The 23,226-nt window shown below is 38.2% G+C and overlaps 3 protein-coding genes across 4 annotated transcripts in view; 1 reads left to right on the top strand and 2 right to left on the bottom strand.

Moving 5' to 3' along the window:
• Window positions 1-8,043, bottom strand: part of OGN (osteoglycin) — a 20,763-nt gene extending 12,720 nt beyond the window's left edge. The window contains exons 1-2 of the mRNA XM_006757402.2: window positions 7,545-8,043; window positions 5,357-5,450 (exon numbers count right to left, since the gene is read on the bottom strand). Of these exons, the coding sequence (XP_006757465.1) occupies window positions 5,357-5,450; window positions 7,545-7,694 (244 nt within the window). The 5' untranslated portion in view covers window positions 7,695-8,043. The remainder of the gene's footprint in view (window positions 1-5,356; window positions 5,451-7,544) is intronic.
• Window positions 1-16,839, top strand: part of CENPP (centromere protein P) — a 60,354-nt gene extending 43,515 nt beyond the window's left edge. The window contains exons 5-6 of one of the 2 annotated variants that reach the window (XM_015559825.1): window positions 12,468-12,548; window positions 16,735-16,821. In XM_015559825.1, coding sequence (XP_015415311.1) covers window positions 12,468-12,530 — 63 coding nt within the window. In that variant the 3' untranslated portion in view covers window positions 12,531-12,548; window positions 16,735-16,821. Of the gene's footprint in view, window positions 1-12,467; window positions 12,549-16,734 lie in introns of both variants that reach the window. The other variant, XM_015559827.1, reaches the window with a different exon arrangement.
• Window positions 16,840-17,555: 716 nt separating this feature from the next.
• OMD (osteomodulin) overlaps window positions 17,556-23,226 on the bottom strand; it is a 9,479-nt gene continuing 3,808 nt past the window's right edge. The window contains exons 2-3 of the mRNA XM_006757403.2: window positions 19,111-20,064; window positions 17,556-18,593 (exon numbers count right to left, since the gene is read on the bottom strand). Of these exons, the coding sequence (XP_006757466.1) occupies window positions 18,265-18,593; window positions 19,111-20,050 (1,269 nt within the window). The 5' untranslated portion in view covers window positions 20,051-20,064 and the 3' untranslated portion in view covers window positions 17,556-18,264. The remainder of the gene's footprint in view (window positions 18,594-19,110; window positions 20,065-23,226) is intronic.

Genomic DNA, 23,226 nt, shown 5'->3' on the forward strand with positions numbered 1-23,226 from the left:
TACCGGCCCTGCTCTGAGCCCGACCAGGGGCTGCACCTAGGGATTGGGCCTGCCCTCTGCCACCCAGGAGCAGGCCTAAGCCAGCAGATCGTTATCTCCCAAGGGGTCCCAGACTTCGAGAGGGCATAGGCCAGGCTGAGGGACCCCCTCACCCCCCGAGTGCACAAATTTTTGTGCACCGGGCCTCTATTCTTTGTATAAAAGCCTAATATGCAAATTGTCACTGTGGGAGTTTGACTGGGAGACTGCTTGCTCTTTTTGATTTGCGCTGACCAGCACAGGTGGTGTGGAACAAAGGAAGGCCCTGGTTGGCAGCTGGGGAAGGGAGGCCCTGGCTGGCAGCTGGCAACCAGGGAAGGGAGGCTCCAGCCAGCAGCTTGAAGGCCAGGATTGGCCCTGATCGCCGGCCAGGCCTAGGGACCCCACCCATTCACGAATTTCATGCACCGGGCCTCTAGCATATACCTAAACACACCATATGCATATATACACAACACGTGCTTGCTCACACAGAGACAGACACATCTATATCTGTTTCTGTATCTGTTTACAAGCCATGAGTTGATGGTGTTATAGTTTAGCTCCACAGTGTTCATTCTAGCCTTTCTCCTTTCCATATTTCTAACACCCTTGTCTGACGGTGAGGAACCTAGCTCTCATTATCCACAGTGTGTTTGCTTTACATTACTCAGTCTTAGAACAAGCATTAAGTAGTTTCATTATTGCTACAAACCCACTCATTGGAATTTTAGTATGTATGTATGTATTTATTTTTTAGTCAGAAGGAATGCAGTCAAAATATTGTGTTGAAGGGTTACTTGGATTAGAATTTTCCCTTTTAGTGTTTTACGTTATTCATTTGAAATGTAATTAAGTTTCTGTTTTTCTGTTTGTATTTCACTTTGGTTTTTTATCTTATCCTTGTTGATTTTATTTATCAGTGTATTTGTTTGTTCGTTTGCCTATGTGAAGCATAACCTTGTTCTAAAATCAAATCTACACAATAAGGTGTACACAGAGTAGTGCCATGATCCTCCCACACTGCTCCTCATTTCCCATCCCCACTCCTTACCACTGCTGGCCCATCTGTGACCTGTAGGTAACTAGTCTCAGTTTTTTAATACCCTTCTTGGGTTTCTTTAGAAACAAGTGAAGTGATGCCGGTACTTATATCACCTTCTTTGTGAGATGAAAGGCAGCATACTGTAGATAGACTGTTGTACTTGGGTTTTTTTCGTATATGTTTTCTGGAAATCATTCCATATTAGTTCAATAGAGATAATTTATTTTCACAACTGCATAGTATTCCCTTGTGTGGATATACAGTACTTTATACGTATACTCTCCAATGTATGGGAAATTTGATTGTTTCCAATATTTTGCCATTGCAAGCAGTGTTTCAATGATTTTGCATATGTATTTTCTTTTGGATTTGGTTTTATTCAATACTAGAGGCCAGGTGCACAAAATTTGTGCAGTGGAGGGGGGTGTCTCTCAGACCAGCCTGCACCCTTTCCAATCTGGGACCCCCTGGGGGATGTCCAACTGCTGGTTTTGTCAGACATCCCTCTCATAATCCAGGACTGCTGGCTCCCAACTGCTTGCCTGCCTGCCTGCCTCATTGCCCCTAACCGCTTCTGCCTGCCAGCCTGATCACCCCCTAACCACTTCCCTGCCAGCCTGATTGATGACTAACTGCTCCCCTACCGGCTTGATTACCCCCAACTGCCCTCCCCTTCTGGCCTGGTCGCCCCCAACTGCCCTCCCTGTGTGAGGTCATGACGTTCATTTTGCATATTACCGCTTTGTTATATACGATTACCAAATTTTGGTCCAAAAGTGTACCAGTTTGCTTTCCACCAACAATGTATGAGATTGTCTGATACCCTGTAGCCTTGCCAATTGAATATAGTAATATGTTGTCACAGTTTTAATTTTTGTCAGTCAGGTTAAAACATGGCATTTCAATGTAATTTTAAGTTGCATTGCTCTGTGTGAGATGTAACATATTTTTGTATGTTTGAGGATCATTTTTATACTAGAGGCCCGGTGCACGAAATTTGTGCATGGTGGGGGAGGATCCCTCAGCCTGGCCTGTAATGATGCAAGCGTTCCGTGCCTGGCCTGGCCAGAGGCCCTCTGTGGCTGGGCGCAGAACGCTTGCCTTGTTGCTGGGGTGACGACACAAGATTCCCCCCCTATTCCCCCCCTCCGGCCGCTCCATGCCCACTGCCCAGACGCCCTCCATGGCTGGGGTGGAAAGCTTGCCTTGTTGGCACGGCGACAAAGCAAGCATTCTGCCAGGCTACTCGCGCCATCTTTGTGATGGAGTGATGGTTGATTTGCATATTTTACCCTTTTATTAGATAGGATCAGTTGGCGAATTATCTGTAAATCTCTTTTGGCTGTTTTTCCAGTGTCTTTTTTCAGTCATATTTTTTCCCTAGATCTTTACTTTAAAAATATATATATAATTTAGAGGTATTAATTCTTTGTGCAATAAGTTGCAAATATTTTTCTCAATTTTTAGTTACCTTTGACTTCACTTATGATGTATTTGCCATGCAAATTTCAGTTTATGGAGTCGAATTCATTGATATTTTCTATGGTTTCCTCTGGATTTGTAGGTACCTCACACCCAATGTATTTTCTAGGATTTATACGGTTTCACTTTTTACATTTAGATCTGAATTTATTTGGAGTTTTTTTTCAGTGTAAGGTATAGATCTAATTGTAGTTCCTTTCAGTTGACTACTTAGTTGTCCAAGCACCATTAAAAAAAAAATCATCTTTGACTCTGGTTGGTGTTTTTCAGTGGTTAGAACCTAGGCCCGTGCACTGAAGGGTCTCAGATTTGATATCTGGTCAAGAGCATGTACCTGGCGCAGGTTTGATCCCCAGCCCAGTTGGGACACATGTGCGGGAGCAAGCAATCTGTGTTCCTCTCTCCCCCTTCTTCCGTCCTTCTCTAAAAATCCATGGAAAAAATATCCTTGGGTGAGGATTGACAAAAAATAAATAAACAAAAAATAATCTTTGCTTCAGTGGTTTTAGATGCTGACTTTATTATATATTAAATTTGTACATGTATTTCTGCCTGATTCTGGACTTTCTAGTCTATTCATGCACCAGTATCACACTTTTTAAAAGTGTAGAGTTTTTAAAGTATGTTCTAATGTGTATGGTACTTCTGATTCCTGCAGTTACCTGTCATTTTTCAGTATTTCCCTTGCTGTTTGTGCAGCTTTGATTTTTCCATGTGAACTTGAGTATCAACCTTATCAGATCTTTAAATAAGTTTATTGTTACAAAGTTAGAGAGCTGACATTTTATGATATTGATTCACCTTAGCCAAGCACAAGGAACATCTTTCCATTTGTCCAAGTCTGTTTTTACTTTGATACTTTCAGGTTTCTTAAGATATATTACCTGTTTTGGTTCATTTTAATTTATTGTAGCAATATAGAAATTACTATGTGATTTTTTACTGTCATGTGAAATAATGTTCTGTGATAGAATAAGAATAAATCAAATAGATAGGAACTATTGAATAGGACTTCGTAGTTATGTTTTCTATTGATTTAATTGAAATGTGCATTATAATTATTTATATACAGTCATGCACCATCTATTGATGTTTTGGTCATTGACAAACCACATATGTGATGAGAGTCCGTAAGATTATAATGGAACTGAAAAATGTCTATCACCTAAAGCAGTTGTATCCTTCATAGCGTCGTAGCAAAATGCATTACTCACGTATTTGTGGTGATGCAAACCTACTGAATTACCAGCACAGAAGAGTAACTAACACATACAATTATGTCCATAATAAATGAGTATGTCACTGACTGATGTATTTACTACAGTATAATTTTTAACATTATTTTAGCATGTGTGTACTCTTTCTACTTAATGAACAAATCTTTACTGTAAAACTACCTGCTGTATCACACTGGCAACAGCCTGAACCGTCTTGTGTTTACTGTGCCTCGATTGCTTCATTTCCTTTTCTGGTTGATTTAATGTTGTGTTGTTTTATACAGTAGCATACTTTACAGGCTTGTAACCTAGGAGCAATAGGCTGTATGCACCACAGGTGTGTAGTAAGCTATACCATATAGGTGTGTGTAAGTACACTCTACAACATTTGCATGACAGCATCTCCTAATGATGCCTTTCTCAGCATGTATCTCCATCATTATGCAGCACATGACTGTATGCAGATGCTCCTCAACTTAATGGTGGAGTTATATACTGACTAGAGGCTTGTTGCACAAAGAGATTCGTGCAATAGGCCTTCCTTCCCCTGGCTGCCGGCACCAGTTTTCCTCTGGCACCCAGGACCCAGGCCTTTGGTCCAGCCACAGTGGAGAAGCCAAGCCTCTTCAGTCTTTAGTCTTCAGTCTTCACTCCAGCCTGAGCCTTCAATCTTCACTCCATGCCTGCGTATGCAAATTAACCACCATCTTTGTTGGGTTAATTTGCATAGTTGCTCTGATTGGCTGGTGGGCATAGTGGAGTGACACAATTTGCATGTTTCTCTTTTATTAGCGTAGATAAACTGAAACTTGAAAATATCCTAAGTCGAAATACATTTATTATGCCTAACCTATTGAACATCTTAGCTTAAGCCTAGATAGTTTCTACTGAATGTGTATTGCTTTTGCATCATCATAAAGTAAAAAAATGTAAGTCGAACTATCATAAGTTGATGACAATCTGTGTAACCATCTCTCCGTCTTCTGTGACTTTCTTGAGGGAGAAAGTTACATTTTATTTACCTTACCCTCAGGCTATACATAGTACATATGCTCCTCAACTTACGATGGGGTTACTTCTGGACATCATAGTGTAGCCTAGCCTACCTGAAATGTGCTCCAAACACTTACATTAGCTTACAATTGGGCAAAGTGCCCAACACAAAGCCCATTTTACAATAAAGTGTTGACTATCTTGTGTAATTTATTATGAGTATCACTTTGGGGCCATTATAAAGTTGAAAAATTAAGTCTAAATGTACGTTGAGGACTAAGTTTAAAACTAATCGGTGTTTAATAACTGTTTCTTGAATTGATTTTACGCAGACAGAAAGACAGACTTTGTAAGGGCTACACTGCATTAGCTTTGGTTGTTCTTGCATGTTCCTATTCCATGTTTCTCACTCCTAACATGGGGTGGGAAATGATGTGCACTCCTAACATGCCTATTTGACTTTGTTGTTGGAGATAGAATTCTATTATTTGGGGTTACTCTATTCAGAGACAAGTTTTGATTACTATGAAGACTAAAATTCCATTATAAGCTGTTTTTTAAAGCTTCTAAAAAAAATAGAAGATAGACTGTTCATACTTACCATCATTTTCTTTTTTGAGGGGTAATGATGTTGAACTCTCATCTTTTTGTAATTGAAGACTTTTCTCATCAGGTGTTATCATGGATTCTTTTTTCTATTAGAAAAATAAAAATGTATTATCAAGTGTGAGAAATCTAATTTTCACCATATAAACTGAGGGATATGGACAACATCTGTCTTCTCATAGTCACATAATGGCATTTACTTTATGTTTTATATACTTATTAAAATGTAAATAGTTGTTTAGCTTGGTTTTACTTATACTGTGGGCTCCTTGAGTAAAAGAACCAGGTCTTTTAAAAAAATTTTTATATCTTCAAAGGCCAAACTCTGTGCTTCCTACATGCCAAATGTATTGAAATTCCAAATGGGATCTAGGGGAGAATTCTATGCCTTGGAATTAAAGATTTTCTGAGGTGGAACCTAAACTGAAAATAGTGTCTTGAGATTATTTTTATGTAAAGTAGCTCTTTTAATTATTCATATTCTGCCATGTTGGCCTGTACTAAGCACCAGACGTGCCCTACCTGGACAGCCCTGAGTAGGCTCTCTTTGCTGCTTCTGGAAGTGACCCTTAAGTATATATGCACGTGCATTAAGGCCTTGGAGTCCTTTCATTCTAGCCTACCCTCCACACTCAGACCACCGGTCCAGGCTGTTAGCTCTAGGAGAATTGGGGTCTTTATCATTTACTCTCTTTCGTATTCTGGGAGGGAACATGTTCTGCCATTAGACTAGAGACTATATACTGTGTGGTGCCCTAGTTTCTGTACCCTTCAGGAGCATTTTCCACTTTTAGTCTCGCTCTCGGCTCCTTCACTTTCTCGTGTGTTCTGGTTGAACAGTCCCTTCCACTTCCTTTGTGTGTTAAATACCATTGAACTCTGCTCCACTTCGTTTATATTAAGATAGACTTCTAAAGCAGCATAAAGAAGTAAAACTGAGCTTCTTTTACTTATTACATGTTTTGGGACCAGGGAGTTTTCAAAGTATTCTTTTAACTGATTGATAGATTCAGATCATACATGTGAGCCAATAGTTTATTATTGTGATGGGCCTTTTAAAAAAAAAATCTGAAGCTATAACTAGTTATACCTATCTTTTTTGTCTTCTTGTTAGCAAGAATAATACTAGCATATTAACTAACTTTGTTGACAGAAAATGTGGTGTTAACATTTACTTGTGTGTGTGTGTGTGTGTGAGTGAGAGAGAGAGAGAGAGAGAGAGAGAGAGAGAGAGAGAGAGAGAATGAGAGAGAATGAAAGGAAAGAAAGAGGGGGGAGGGAAAGAAAGGAAGAAAGAAAAGGAAGGAAGGAAGGAAGGAAGGAAGGAAGGAAGGAAGGAAGGAAGGAAGGAAGGAAGGAAGGAATAATAACTGGACACTTTATAAATCTTTGCCATCTTATTCATACTGGAGAAGAACTTTGAAGAGATCGACATTGTTAAATATTTGGCTGCATTTCTCATTTTTCAGTGTGTGTGTCACACTATAGGCAGGCAAAAGATACTTCTGTGATGTGTTTACTTTGTCCTTACCCAGTTGTGTGATAAGAAAACCACAAGTAATCACTTAGCCCATATAAGTGAGTATGAAAGATGTGGTAGAGTATTAACTCAAGTTGGTACAAACTGATAGTCTAAATCGTTGAAGCTGATTTAAACAGAAAGCCCCATATTAAGTAGTTTTTCATTTTTGGTACTGTATATAGTTGACATTTATAAATTTTGTGAAATATTATATATACCAAAATGACAGTACTCTTCTATTTATTTTCTTGAACCGCTTCTTCCTAAAATAATAAACCTTAAGCTGGTAATCCATCTTTATTTCTCCTAATACACATCTCCTATTTTATTTTGAAATAACATAATATCCAAATATAGGGCATTGTTTAACACTACTTAATACTATAAATTTCAACTGGTCAGGGAGTATCTTAAAGTTTAGTTTTCCTTAAATATTATGTGTTGGTTACTGTAGATACTGTTTGGTTACAATAAGTATGATTTATTGAGGCATGCGTTCTTTAAAAATATAATCTTAGGGACACTTATTTTTAATTAATTTGAATCACTTAAAGTGCTTTTTCTTTCCTCTTAACCTTATCAGACACATTCAGAAAAACAAGCATGCAGTTAAATAGGCTAGGCTATTTTAGAAATGAAATTTAGAATGGAAATAAGGTACCTTAATATTTTTTCCATCCAGGTATTGATCCTCATAATGTCGAGTAAATAAAATTTCTTCAAAATTATCGGTGTTCTGCTGAGTTGGTGGTGCTGGCTTTATCAGAGGCACAAACAGTAACAGGAGAAGTGTAGACTGCAGAATCTTCATTTTAACAAAAATTAAGGTGACTGGAAGTTAATAAGCTAGTGGCCTGCTGACTGTAAGACAATACTCCTTTTTCCATGGAAGTAAAATCCAGACCATCGAAGCAATATTTAAAAGCTTAGAGGAGTTTTTGGCAGAGTATATGCAGTAGGGGCCAGAGAACAAGTATTTAACCCTTAGTGATCTTAAATTACATGCTAAACGTTTTTATGTTTCAGTGATATTCTGAAAAACAGTTTCAGAAAATGATTTTATTTCTTTTCTATCAAAAAATCCAAGCAATGTTGATAATTTTAGTTTCTTAATAATTAAGTGCCTTGAACACAGTACTTTTATGAACTTGAAATCTTAGAATACCTGTAGTATAAATGGTTAACATGAAGGCCCAAGATCCTGTCTCATGTGAGCTTAAAATATCATATTTCAACTTTGCTACTTTATAAGAACTCTTGATTTGTATTGGTATGAACAAAAACAAGTTTTAAGAAAAGTTTTAAAGTTTAAACTTTAAATTTAACATTGTAAAAAGTAGTCATTAACACTTTTAAAAGTTGTACAAAATGTAGGAAAAGCCATAATTTTAATTTTCTTAGTTTTTTCATTGTCATAGGTATCACTGTTTTTAGTTAATAGAATAGCTTTATAAATTTAAACTTTGAAAAGTAAAAAAAATAGTATTGCAGACTAGAAAAAGATAGAAGTTTTAATCAAGGATTAGAGAAATGTAATAGGTAAGATTTAGGCTTACTGGTGGATTTTATCTGGTGGTACACATTTCAGATTTTTTCTTAAATAATTTCAAACAGAATCACTCAGAGTTGCTGGTGCTGCATTGTAAATGCCATTCATCAAAAATCAGTGGTTAAAAATGAGTAACAGGGTCGGTGATGTTTGCAGCTCTGTGTTCTTGCCTGCAATGGATATTAAAGTTATGTAATGATATACACTAAAGTGTTAGTTAAAAGTAATTGTTTGAGGTAACTGGAACATTAAAAAATTACAGATAGCCTTTACATTTATTAAGACTGTTAGGTGAGTCACATTTTAATGATATTTAAATTAATACTGGGGAAGGGGGAGTCTACCGTTGTAGCCATTATGAAGTTTTTTTGTGGTTTTCCTCAATAGATGTTCATGTCTGTGCATAAGCACCAAGTGGGAGGGTGAATGAAGAAAGCTGTGGATTGATTTTAAACTGCTGAGTAGAATTTCAGGGCCCAGCAGCTTTAAAAGCAGTTTCCATGTGGTAGAGAGCTTTGCCAACATTTTTTCTCTAGGCCGAAAAGTAATGGCTTGCACTCGAAAACTGTGCTTACAATATTTGTAACTGTTGTACTCAGTCTGCTTATACTAATTATTGTAAGTTTGCGTTGTATTTACCTTGTAAAATGCATACTAATTTTTTGTGAACATTAGTTTATGAAGATGACATAGTTGTAAAAGCATGCTTTTCATTTTAATGTTTTCACAGGACATAAAACATCTGTTTTTGAATGAAATAAAATAGCAAACTACAGCATAGTGTATGATCTTAATTTTATGAGGAGTAAAAATACTGTTCCAGACTATAGTTAATTTAGAACCAAGAAATTTCCAATGTAAAAATTAGTTTTAGTTACATATCAAATAACTCAAGTGCCATAGTTAGCTTTTAAAAAGTAGATTTGATTTATAATTTGGGGTTTGATAACAAAATATATTTTTGTTTGCTAAATGAGGGAAACTGTATAAATATTTAATATTAAATTTAAGGTTAAAGAGTCAAGTGATATTATCACTCTTTGTTGCATTTAGCAATCAAGGTAACATTTCTTTCTCCTCTAGGCTAAAAATCTAGTAAATGTGCATGTGGATAAATATTAAAAAATAGAAAATGAAAGAATACTAATTTGTTCTCTTTTTATATTCAAAACTGGTCTAAGGTCCTTTCAAATTAAAAATTGGATAAACTAAAACTTGATATTTATGTTTTTATTTGAATGTGTATTATTTTAAATTTAGTTGTGATATTTTCTGGGTTTGGTTAATAAAAATTGTCAATTTCATGGCTTATAGGGTACAATAAAAATGTTAAAGTCTTTGAAAATATCTAATGAAACAGAAGATAATGATGAATGTAGAGAAGTGAATTGGATATATATTAAGTGTCAGATTTAGAGAATCTTAAAGATTCATAGTTTTACTAATCCTTGATACTTTGTGCTACAAAAAAATTTGTGGATTATAACTTTCCTTGAAAAGTTATGGCCAGGACTACACTTTGATTGGGATTTATTCATTTAGTAATAGTTTAGGGAGCAGCCATTCTCTGCCAGAACTACAGATGAGAAAAACTCCCCTCAAGCAACTTATAGTTTGTAAAAAAAACAGAAAAATCCATACAAACCATAGAATGCACAGTGGGACCTCCTACCGAGAAATGTGCAGAGTTCTGTGATAGCCTGAGAGGGTGAGGCCACAGGGGCTGCACCAGCCTGACTTATGGAGAGAAAATAGGTGACGAGTAGGGATGGTGACAGAGGGTGATGTTCTAGGAAGGGTAGCATCGCATAGCTGGGGAGAACATTTGTTTGTTGTATATGGCTGGAGCTTGGAGGAGGGACAGAAGTGGTGGGTGGGTGGCACATATTAAGAGCTCAGATAAGGGACTAGAGGTCAGATTAAGGAGAGTTTTGTACCTTGCTAAGGTGTTTGGGCTTTATTCTATAGCCAGTGAGAGACCACTGAGAGATTTTTTTTTTTTAGCTAGTAATATCCTATTTTCATTTTAGAAATATCCCACTAATGTTGCATTTCTGATGAGTACCTCTACTTGTTTATTGTACTGGTTATGTATTACAACTGTAGTGGCTTAAAATAACATACATTTATTATCTCAGAGTTTCTGTGGGTCAGGAGTCCAGGCATGGCTTTGCCTGGTTCTCTACTTCAGGATCTTACCTGAAAGCTGCAATTAAGGTGTTGGCTGGGGCTACACCCTCACTTCAAGACTTGGATACAGTAAAGGATTTGCGTGTGAGCCCATGTGGCTGTTGGCTGAAGCTTCATGCAGTGTGTGGAATTAAGAGCTTCAAGTTTCTTGCTGGATGTTGGCTGAAGGCCACCCTTAGTTCCTTGCCACGTCACCTCCTCCATCAGGCGCTCCTAACATAGCAGGCTGCTTCTTCACAGCTAAAAAGGAAGATAGTCTTGCAGTAAGATGGACATTGTAATCTTTTTAGCAGTCATGCACACATAATCACAAATATGCCCTCACCTTTGCCATGTTCTGTTGGTTAGAAGCAAGTCAGAGGTCACAGCCACACAGAAGGGGAAATGACTACACAAGGCAAGCTTCTAGAGATATTAGTGGGATATTTCTAAATAAACGTATCTTCTTGCCCAGAGTTAGCCAAACAAAGTTTGAGGGCAAAGTCCCCAAGACCATCCTCACTTACACCAAGTTCAAGATTAGGGGGTTCCCAAAACCACCCTCACATATGATAATTTGCCAGAAGCTAGATTCATGGAGCTCACTGAAAGCCATTATAGTTGCGGTTTATATACATAAATATCAGCCAAGGGATACATTAGGTAGAACATGGGAGAGTTCCAAAGCGCAGAGCTTCCATTTTTCTCAGGTGCATTACCCTCCTGGCTTTGATGCGAGATAGCAAACCAGAGAAATGCTCCCAAGCCCCATTGAGAGGTTTTATTGGGGCTTTATTACATTGTCATGATCGATTGAGTGTCCATGTGGTTGAACTCAGCATCCAGGTTGACAGATTGCATGACCCAAAGTCCCCATCCTGAATCACATGATCTTTTGGTCTCTTTCTGACATGGCCAACCCAGTATTGGGTATGACTAGTGCACCCTAAGATGTAATGTGATGACCCCAACTCTAAAAGATATTGGTTACCTCCTAAAAGCTAACAGCTAAGCCCAGACCTCTCGTGGGTGTAAAGTTCTTTACTGTGCAGTTCCAAGAATAAAACATGTTTGAAATTTATATTGTTTTCTGTTCTACAGAGAACTATTATATCCTAGTAGAAAGCTTTTAGCTTTCACTGCATCGTAATAAAAGATAGAAGTTGTCTAAGACGTAAGAGCAGGCATTTATCCAAAACGGAGTGAGTTTTCTCTATGGAGTTTTTTTTTGGTGCCCCTATTGCATTATCCTTGGTGTCTTTGTAGGGGTTTATATTGTTGAAGGTGTGCGGTTGGGCAGATTGTTCTACCTCCTAATTGTTCCTCAACAGCAGGCATGTATTGAATAGAATTGAATTTTGGAAACAAGGGTTTTCTAGGAGTTGTTTGTTTGTTTTGGGGGGAGGCTTAGTTCTACTGACAAAGAACATGTAACTAACAAGTGGATTGCATTTCAAAAACTACAAGCTCGAAGAATCTTTTTTCTATTTTCTTCATCTTTCTAACTTTATTGGTAGTATAATTTAGGAGTCAGATCACATAAACCTTAGTTTTGTTCTGTTTTTAACCTTCCCTTGATCTTGGTTATAATTCTTTATCTTCTTTATCTGTTGGTCTAGATCTAGAATCTAGGCTAGCCCCTAGGGTTTCTCAGCTCAGCACTATTGAAATTGTGAGCCAGAGCAGTGGTCGCCAATGGGTGGTCCGCGAACTGCTGGTGGTTCATGAGGTCCAAATGGTTGGCGACCGCTCGGCCAGATAATCCTTTTGGGAGGGACTGTCATGTGTTTTACTGGACCTTTAGCAGGTTCCCTACCTTCTGCTCACTAGATGCCAGTAACTCTTCTCCACTCACTTCTGCAGCAGGACAACAGAATGGTCTCACAGCATTGCCAAGTGTCCCCTGGAGGGCAAAATCGCCCCTGTTGAGAATCACCCAGAGGCCAGGTATTTATAGATGCTTTAAATACAAAAATCTTGGAATATTTCAAGATTTTATGGGAAATCTATGGTTTGAATCTCCATCTCAGATCTCATACTTATGCCTGAAGCCCAGTCAGTTGGTTAACCCAGAACTTCTCAAACTAAAGGGTGACATTTAAAAGGAGGGAAGTATGACTCAATATAAGGAAGAGTTCATGTCAAAATGTATCATATTTGTGAGTTTAATTTTTTTCAGTAGTACATAAATCTTTATATGGTGAATTTGCAACATATTTAGGTTTTAATGACAGACCATGTCCATGATTACGTCATATTTATTTGCTAGCCATAGTTATATTTATGTAGACAATTGGAACATATAAAAAACTTTGGATTTTTAGCTGCTATGATTTAATTTTGTTTCCAGCTGCAAGTATGCTCTATTTCTAAGGTTTAGACAAAACAGATTGGGAATAAGGAAATGAGTTTGGTTTAGGGGTCATATGAATTCTCTGCAATAGTGAAAGAATGCAGAAGAGACAGTTTATTTCTTTCGTTTTGTTCCCATGGAGGTGGTTAGTGTGTTACATGATATGCACTCTCCATTTTAGTTTAGTGGCTCCACTTAAGAAATAAAGGCAAAATGTATAGTGTTTCAGTTAATATTTAAACACAAGCTAAACATTCTCAACTAGTATTATTGTGAGCAAATTTATGAAATACTCTTTATTTTTATTTCCTTTCTATAAGGATGTTGGGCTTTTATGTTTATTAAGCTTGGTTTCATGGTATGATTGGATTAGTTAATAGTCATACAGTTCAGCCTAGTAGCTAATGTAACTAATACTTTAAGGTATAATGAGGAAATAGATGAATTTTTATCTTTTTCTTTCCTGTTATAAATATCAGATCGACTGGGTTTATCTGTAGCCTTGGTAGGTATCTGCAGTTTTGATGTGCAAGTTGAAGATGTCCTTTATTCTTCACTTTCTCCTAAAGAAAGCATTGGGTGTTATTTGTCCTTTTTGTTTAGTTTTGTTTTTAATGAGAAATACTTGGGGCGGGCTCCTTAGAGTATATTCTTAGAATAACAAAAGAAGGTTGTGAATTTATCTTCTCCTGGGCCCTGCGGCTGGAGGCCCTCTGTGCTGTGTCCCAGTGCAAGCCTTGGGAGGGAGCCGAGCAGAGTGCAACTCTTCCTCCCAGTGCATTGCAAGGGCTGACCTTGCTGCCTCCCTGGCAGGCTGTCCGGGTGCTCTGCAAGGTTGAACCAGTAGATGGCTATTAGAATAGGTTTGTTGCTTGTATGTGATGTAAGCACCCCCCCTATCTCCTAAGGAAACTTGAGTCAAGTCTTTCTTGTTCACTGATCTTTTGTATGAGTAGAATCTTGGAAGGAACCTGAAGAGTGCTGATCCTTTCTAGGGGCTCGGAGAGAGCACCTACATGTGCAAAAGGCAGCTGACTTGGGGAGCAGCTAGATGCAGCAGGTGCTAGACGGACATGCTGAAATCCTGGTTCTGGCTCGCTGTCTGCCTGTGACTGACATGGGCTTGTTACATTTTTTGTTATGTACACTATTTCTCTTTATCCTTATAGCAGTTATATAAGAACCACCTTCCTTATGGAAATGAGGAAAGGGAAGCTTCTAGAATAAGTAACTTTCTGAAGTTAGCTCAGAACTATGAAGGCAGGCTTCTACCCAGGTGCATCTGATTTCAAATTCCTTGTTATAAATTGCTAGATTGTGCAGTTTTATTCTTCGCTAAGGTTGTTCTTTGAGGATGAAAATGTATTTTCTTTTATCAGTTTATGAGATAAAAATAGAAGCTCCAAAATTCTGAAAATTGTAGGGCTTTGTTTTTGTTTCTTAAGAGTGAAGAGGTAAAATAAGGAATTCCCCTATCTCTATATTAATCTCGCCCTGGGAGTGTGTTTTCTCCACTCTGACGAGTCAGTTCCTACTCCCTTGAAGCCTTCTGCTTCTCTACCACGTCCTGGTCATCCTCAGGCAGCAACGTCACTTTTCATAGTTTCTGCCACTTTAGCATTTGATTTCTTTCCTCCTTGTGTTAGAATTAGTTGTTTGATCTTCTTCATTAAAATTTTTTAATAACAGCTTTATTTAAATAATTCACATCTCATACATTTCACCCTTTTAAAGTATATAATTCAGTAGTGTTTTAGTATTTTCAAACTTGTACAACCATCATCACAATAAATTTAGAATATTTTATCACCCCATAAAGAAACCTTCTACCCATTATCTGCCTCTTCCCACTTTCCCTCTATTCCTCTTCCTCCTAGCCCAGGCAGCCAATTATCTCTCTGTGTCTCTATAGATTTGCCTATTCTGGACATTTCCTATAAAAGAATGATAGACTATGTGGCCTTTTCTGACTAATTTTTTTACTAGCATAATCTCTTCATGGTTTATCTATGTTGCAGTGTGTATTACTACTTTACTTCTTATTTTGGCTGAATATTTCATTGTGTGGATATACTACATTTTGTTTATCAGTTAGTTGCTGAAAAGGGGACCTGGCCCTTTGTGGGTCTGCCTAGGGCCAGCCGGTAGTGTGTGGGTTCTTGAATTTGTGCAGGAAATAATTCACAACAGGAGCCCAGGTGGCCACGCGGGAACGTTTATTAAAGCTGGGACAGTAAAACAAGAAAGGGCTTAGCATAGAAGCAGCAACAGGAGAGCCAGGCTGGGCTGCCTTAGGTCTCTGGGAAACAGAGAAAAGGGGGCCTTGGGAAGGGGTTCAGGGGTGAGCCTGGGACGAGCTGCCAATGGTTGCAAGCCTTGTTGGGGTCCTCTAGGGTTTAGGAGGTGCCTGCTTGTGGGGGAAGGTGGGGGAGGGAATTTCGGGGGCTGCTCCTAGAGGAGACAAATGCATGGGGTCCTTTGTCTCACAGGGGAGCCTTAGGGGAGGTGTCAGGGGAGGGTTCCAGCAGAATATTCGACAGCCTTCCAGGTGGGCTCCCCCAGGGCCGTGGTCCCCCCTGATGGGTCAGTGCCAGGGCCGGGGTTGTCAGTCATCGCAGCTGGTCCTGGTGTCGCCCACCTGGTTTTGCTGCTTTCCTGGGCCTGGAGCTGAAGTACAATCTGTGGGGCGGGGACCCGTGTATCTGTGTAAATTGCTTCAGTGTGTTTAGCTCTCTGCCTCAGTTTCCCTGTTCCACCTGTCTTGGCTCACTGGCTTTACCAGTTGATGGAAATTGGTGTGTGGTTTCTGTCTCTTAATGGTTAATACTGCTATGAACATTTCTGTGCGTGGTTTTGTATGAACCTGTGCTCATTTTTCTTGGAGATGCACCTAGGAAATAGAGTGTTACGTGTCTGGTCTTCGCAGATTGTCCCAATGGCTATGTCACAGTGACGGACTTTTTAAGGATCTGCCAGACTGCTTTCTAAAGCAGCTTTACCATTTGATATCCCTGCCAGTGCTGCGTGAGGCTTCCCCTTTTTCTACCTCCTTGTTAATTTGTCTTTTTATTATAGCTATCCTGTGAGTGTGAAAGGGTATCTCATTGTGGTTCCCATTTATAGTTCTGTGATGGCTCTTCAGTAATTTTTAAATTATTCTAGGTAAGAAACACTCTATTAATAATTTCTTGTGTCTTAAAACACCCACAGTATTTTCCACATATTAACTCATAATAAATTTTTACATTTATAATCCTGTTTTTAAAAAGTGGGCTTTCCCCACATCACTAGCATTTTGCTCTGGCTTTTACCCTCACACCTGTACCTTATATGTCTCAGTCCCACGTAGGTACTCCATTTCTTTCTTTCTTTTTTAAAGAGAAGGGAAGGAGAGAGAGTTTAATGCTGCATCCCCGGGTGACCCACAAACCCCAAAGACAGGGCCCGTGGATTCGCGCCCACAGGGAGGGGGTACTCCATTTCTTGACCTCTCATTGCTAAGCCCTACACACCAAATAGCTTGATGAATGTTAATTAAAGGAAAGAATGGCATGTTGTCTGTTCATTTTGGATTGTGGAGCTAGTTCCTGGAGTCAGGTGGATACTATTTCTGCTAAATGCTAATAACTTAAAGTTATAAAGAGCATTAGAGGCTTCATTTAAACTGTCACTTCCAGAAAAAAAAGACAACTTGAAAACTGCTTCTAAAATAGAGTGTTACATGTCTGGTCTTTGCATATTGTCCTAATTGTTGTTTATTCTTTGGATTTTTCTGTATAGGTCGCCCCACATTTGTGTGTTTATTTCTTATTTGAGGAATTCTATGCAATGTTAGCCTAATAAATCAAGAAAGTTCATCAAAGCAGGTAGATCATCTCTATTATAAGGTATAGTTAAAGTATTTCAAAATGATAGGTAATAGGTAATTTTTAAGGTTTTAATGAGACTGTCAAAACCCATCTGTTCAAATTTTAAAGGAACTTTATTCAACTTTAACATTATGTAAATAAACATTGGCTAATACACATATAAATTCCTAATTAATTGTGCTAGAAAAGTAGAAGTGTTTAATAATGTTGATATACTTTCTTGTGCTAATATTAACCTTGTGAACAAAATAGTTATTTATTTGCAAATCTTTATGTAATTAAAACAAAGAAATCTTTCTTGAGTGCATCCTCATATAAAAGCCTAATATGCTAAGTGTCTGGTTGTCAGGTTGTCTGTTCATCCAATTAAAGTGTTAATGCTAATGGTTTGCTAAAGCGGCTCAATCACTTGCTATGATGTGCACTGACCACCAGGGGGCAGACAGTCGACTGGCCGACCAGTTGCTATGACGTGCACTGACCACCAGGGGACAGATGCTCTGACTGGTAGGTTAGCTTGCTGCTGGGGTCCTGCCGATTGGGACTGAGTGAAATGGGCTGGACATGCCCTAGAGCCCTCCTGGGGTCCCTCCCCAGCTGGCCAGCCTCCCTTGTTCCTCCTGGCCCTGATTGTGCATGGTGGGGGTCCCTTGGCCTGGCCTGTGGCCTCTCGCAATCCAGGCTGAGGGGACCAGGCCCCCTCCCCCCGTGCACGAATTTTGTGCACTGGGCCTTTAGTTTACTATAAAACATTTATTCCAGTTAAAATGAACACAGTAAAGACTGTTTGGGAATTTTCTAAAATTTGCTAAATACAGATTGTAATGAGATAATTTGGTGTTTTTTAGTTATCCAAACACAGAGTTTAAAATTTTGTTGCTTTGAAGCTCTAAGGGAAAAATAGGATTCATTTATTTTATGAATCTCTTTGCCTGGGTCCTTAGTAGGGTGGCATCTTATGACAATCAGAAGTATCATCTTAAGCACTAAGCGGTAAGGCCAAGGGGTGGATTCGGTGTTGGTAATACGATCCAAATAGAGTATTCTGGAGATTAGGTAAAAAAAAACCCATGTATTCCTTAAGTGAATGGCTGACTATTACAGGAATGTAACCTGTTTGCATTTAAATAATCCTCCTAGTAATTCAAAGCTTTTGATGCTACTTCTTTCATCATTCTTAGAAAAATTACTGTTAATAGAAAGGACATACTCACTTTTTCTCAACATAAAATTTTTATGTTTAAAGTTTAGTTTTTAATTTCTACTTGTTATTCTAATTTACATTTCTTAAGGCTTGTATCAGTTTGAGTAAATTCTAATCCGATGTAATTATGCAGATGGTATACCAATACCTTAAATTTAAGTATTTGATTTTATACTAACACATAATTCTTCATCTATTATCATGAGCTATAAGTTTTGTGAAGCCATAAATGTACACCTATATAGTTTCTTGCCATTCTTGACTTCCATAATAGTGAGGGTCAACGTTTTCTTCTGTTCCTTCTTGTTCTGAGTCTTCTTGGTGATCATCATGTTCTTCACTATCAGGGTCATCTTGAAATCTCCCTAAAACTTGGGTCTTCAGTTGTATTGTTTGACCATTAGTGCTTCTTTGTTCACCATAATAAATACTATGTATATGAGGGAAGCAGAGGGAAATGTATGAGCTTATTGGCTCTTTTAACTTGTTTTGGTCCACACGAATGTATGTTAAATGGTGGTAATATAGTGGGTCAACAGATGGACACATCACTGTAACATTGATATCTGAAAATACAAATTAAAAATTAGTCTTGCTATATTACATTCATCATCCTATATTGGGTTTTGTTAAAATGTTATATAGATCTAGTTTTATTAATTAGAATACTTATAAGTGGAATTAGGTTTAATTATTTTTAGTTACTCAAATAATAAAATGAACATAAAACCATAAATGAATTGTATATTATCAAAATAAATGACTTCATTGGAAACTTACTAATTCAAGTAATAAATAAATTATTAAAGTAATAAATTCTTAGTAGAAACAGTCTCAAAAAGAAAAAAATGAAAATCTTCTATAGTCCCACTACTCAGAATACACGTATTTCTTCATATACTCTACAGTACTATTTCTCATTGTTTAGGGTGATAAAATTTAATAGAAAAGACTATAAACTTTATAGCACACCTTTCTCTGGGACCAGTTTCTCCCATTTTCCTAGCCAACTTTAAAGCGATCATTATCAACAATGTATAAAGCATAGATTATGTCTTTAAAAAATAATGAAAATTTACATACTTTCAATTTCATTATTTTCTAGGTATAGGTGTTCTAAATTTCTTGGAATATAGAATGCTTGCTTCAGTTTGTTGTGTCCAACATTGAGCTCTATGAGGTTGGAAAGATTAAAAATATTATATGGGATGTCTTGTAGTTTGTTGTGGGACATTCTTAGAGCATGAAGTTTCGGAAGTTCATTGAAGTAACCTTCTGGTATAGAAGAAATTGAATTATTTTCTAAAGATAGATACATAAGTGAAGAAGGCAAACCAGGAGGCATTGATTCTAATCTATTATGACATAGGTTGAGCTGCATTAATTTTTCCATTTTGGCTAGGTGATTTTCTTGTAACATAGAATCATCAAGATGATTATAACAGAGATCAAGCATGGTCAAGTTTACTAGTCCATTCATGGCATTTGTCTGCAGTCTGGAGATCACATTGTAACCAAGAAGAAGTCTTTCCAAAGATTTAGGAAGAGGAAATGGAAATTCTTCTAAGTTGTTATGCTGTAGTTGAAGTTGTAGTAGATTTGACAGTTTAGCAAACACTCCATGATCAATCTTTTGAGATTTAATTTTGTTGTGGCTGAGATTGATTTCTTTAAGATGAGTTGCATTGATAAATGAGTCTGCAGTCACAGCCTCAATTTCATTGAACTGAAGATAGACTTGCTGAATGTGTACTGGAATATTTGGGATACGCTGGAGTTTGCGATGATCACAGTACATGGATAATGGAAAGTTAGGTGGACAGAAACATTCACTGGCACAGCCTAAAGCATGCAGATGAAAAGGCACTTGATAGTCCACATTTTGATGAAAATGGAATTCTGGTTGGTAAACATCATCTGTCTCTTGGTCATAATCTTCATCCCATTGATAACTTTCATATTGACAATGTACTTTGCCTCCAAGAAAGAAGAAAAGGATACATACTGGACTTAAAAAGCCCATAGTTTCTTTTTGTCCTATTGCAAGGAGAAAAGGAAATATATTGTGGGAAAAGATAGTGAAATTTAGAAAAACTTTTGTGTAAGTTGAGAGATGCACATATATATCTATTGAAATACTAGAGGCCTGGTACATGAAATTCGTGCATGGGGCAGAGGGGTTCCTCACCCGGCCTGCACCCCTCTCCAATCTGGAACCCTCGGGGGGATGTCCAACTACCGGTTTAGGCCCAATCCTATCCCACATCGGGCCTAAACCGGCAGTCGGACATCCCTCTCGCAATCCGGGATCGCTGGCTCCTAACCGCTCGCCTGATCGCCCTGAACTGTCCCTGCCACCTGATGTCCCTAACTGCTCCCCTGCCTGCCTAATTGCCCCTAACCGCCTCTGCCTGCCGGCCTGATCGCCCCCTAACTGCTCCTCTGCCCGCCTGATCGCCCCCTAACTGCTCTCCCCTGCCAGCCTGATGCCCTTAATTGCTCCCCTGCCTGCCTGACCACCCCTAACCACTCTGCCTGCCGGCTTGATCGCCCCCTAACTGCTCTCCCTTGCGGGCCTGATTGCCGCTAACCACCTCTGCCTTGGCCCCCGTCACCGTGGCTTTGTCCAGAAAGACGTCCAGAAGATGTCTGGTCTAATTAGCATATTACCCTTTTATTAGTATAGATATAAAAAAATGTCCAGAATGAATAGACAGTGCTCAAGCCAAAATTAAAATAGCCCAAGTGTCCCTCAGTAGGTGAGTGGATAAAAAAGCTGTACATTTACACAATGGAATACTACGAGGCTGTAAAAAGGAAGGAATTCTTACCCTTTGCAGTAGCATAAATGGACCTAGAAGGTATAATGCTAAGTGAAATAAGCCTGTCAGAGAAAGGCAAAGACCATATGATCTCACTTATATGGGAATCTAATGAATAAAATAAACTGATGAACAGAATAGGTCCAGAGGCATGGAAGCATGGAACAGACTGACAGAGGGGAGGGGATTGGGGCTGGGTGAAGAAAAATGATGTTTAAATAGCAGTAAGGATGTTTTGGTTTTTTGTTGTTGTTGTTTTGTTTTGTCTTTTTTAAAGTCACATATTGCATCGAACCAGACTAAATAACCATCTTTTAAGAGAATCTTATTTTGTCTTGCTAGTTTACTAAACTATAGATTTGCAGTGACAACATGATGTTTCTCAACTCCAAAATCAGTGTTTCCTTCACTATAAATGCTGGGTGTTCTTATGGCTATTTGGTCTCTTGATGAAACCTTATGTTTTAATTAGAGAGCTTTTATCTAAGGGATTCTTTCTTAATATTAACCAAAATTTCCCACTGCAACTTGTTGATACTCTTTTCTGCCCTTTGGGAGAACATGGAACACTTCCTTTTATGTGAGAGTTTTAGACATTAAAAGTAGCTATCATGTTTCCTCTTTGTGGTTTTTTTTTTTTTACTCACGCCTAAGTATGACTTCAGATTTCCCCCATGAAACAGTTTTCAAAATCCAGTTATTTAATCTCTGAGGCACATGGAACCCTAAGCAGGAATCAAACCGGCACCTCCTGGTTTATAGGTTGACAGTCACTGAGCCACACAGGCCAGGCAAGTCCTATCACTTCTGATGATTAACTCACTTAACATATCTGCCTTTTACCTCACCAATAAAGTAAGAATAATTGTTTAGCTGCTTATCTCATCTGGTAGTTGTTAGGGTCATCTGAGATGTGCTCTGCCCACTTACTGTGATTCAAAAGTAATAAGTATGTTAAAAAAAAACAGAAAAGAATCATACCTTTGATTTTGAATCCATTTTTCTCTGTCCTTGTCATCCAGGGTTTTATGATGACATGTCCTAACATGTCCTAACATGTTATTATATGAATTAAATTATGTTATCTCCTATTCATATAGAATGGTACTAGCCATTTTTCATCATTGGGATAATTGAAAAAATAGTTACTTAAATAATTTTCTCTGGTAGAACTTTATTTTAGAAAGGCTGCTGTAGACCCTGATATCTTTTCGTATTAGAAACTAAAACTTGGTAGAATTAAATATTGTGTGTATTTGGGAATTGGAGTAGTTAATCAAGTAGAGTCAGAGACCCTTGATCTCTGCTTTCAGTTATATTTTCTCCAGTCTTACCCTACCATTTCATTCCTTTCCATGCATCCATACCATGGGCCTTGCTGTTACCAGGCTGCAACCCCATTCATACTCTGATCACTATCTCCTGTCTTTTTAACTTATTCTACGTAGTAGCTCTAACTGCAATAATTCTTCAGTTTCAGTGGGACCTAAAATATATTGAACCTACTGTTTTTTTCATTGCCCCTTATCCATACCTCCCAATACACTCAATTCCTTCTTACCAACCTAGACTACATAGTGCCTCACTGTCATCACTCCTTTGCACATGCCATAAGCTTCTGGCCATTTACAGCTTCATACTCTTCTGGTTATTTCAGTTCTCCATTTACTTTCGGCCTGACTCAGGCAGCTAAATATGACAAGAAAAAACCAGGACCATGCCAACTGGTAGAACTTTAAATTCATGACCATTCAAATACTGCCCAGCAACATCTGCTTGGGCTATTCTCTTCTCTCTCCTGGACAAGTCTCCAAAACCTCAATTGATTTTTGATGGTGACCTTGCTGCTTCGTTTTATCGAGAAAATAGGATCAGCCATATGTTTAATATTTTCATTATATATTAATCTTATCCCTATCTACAGAAAATATCAAAATAGTAATGGTTTGGTATTTTAAACTGTGATTTTGAAATTCACAAAGTTTCTTATTGTAAATCTCATTAGACTTGATCCATTGTTCCTTCTTATCTGTGGGGTTCATGGAGGATGTGGCAATTTGAATAAGACTTTGAAAGAATGTTAGGTTGCTCATAGAGGAAGATAGGGAAGATTTCCAGATATAAGAGATGAGCAAAAATATGTAAGTAGCAAAGGCTGGGGTGTTGGGAAATTGGTGGTTAACTGTTGAAGGAGCAAAATAAAACTGTTACAGTCAATCTGGACCCAAATCTGTAAATTCCTTAGGGCCTGAGTTCTGACTTGAGGAATTTACACTCTGGGACCGCACATAATTTAATGTGTACTTGGGCCATGATCCTCACACAGCAGTGTTCATGCATGCAGGAGTGTGGTCTTTCTCCAGAGGGCAGATCAGTG

The sequence above is a fragment of the Myotis davidii genome, unplaced genomic scaffold (assembly GCF_000327345.1).
Source record: "Myotis davidii unplaced genomic scaffold, ASM32734v1 scaffold315, whole genome shotgun sequence".
In the NCBI taxonomy this organism is placed as follows: domain Eukaryota; kingdom Metazoa; phylum Chordata; class Mammalia; order Chiroptera; family Vespertilionidae; genus Myotis; species Myotis davidii.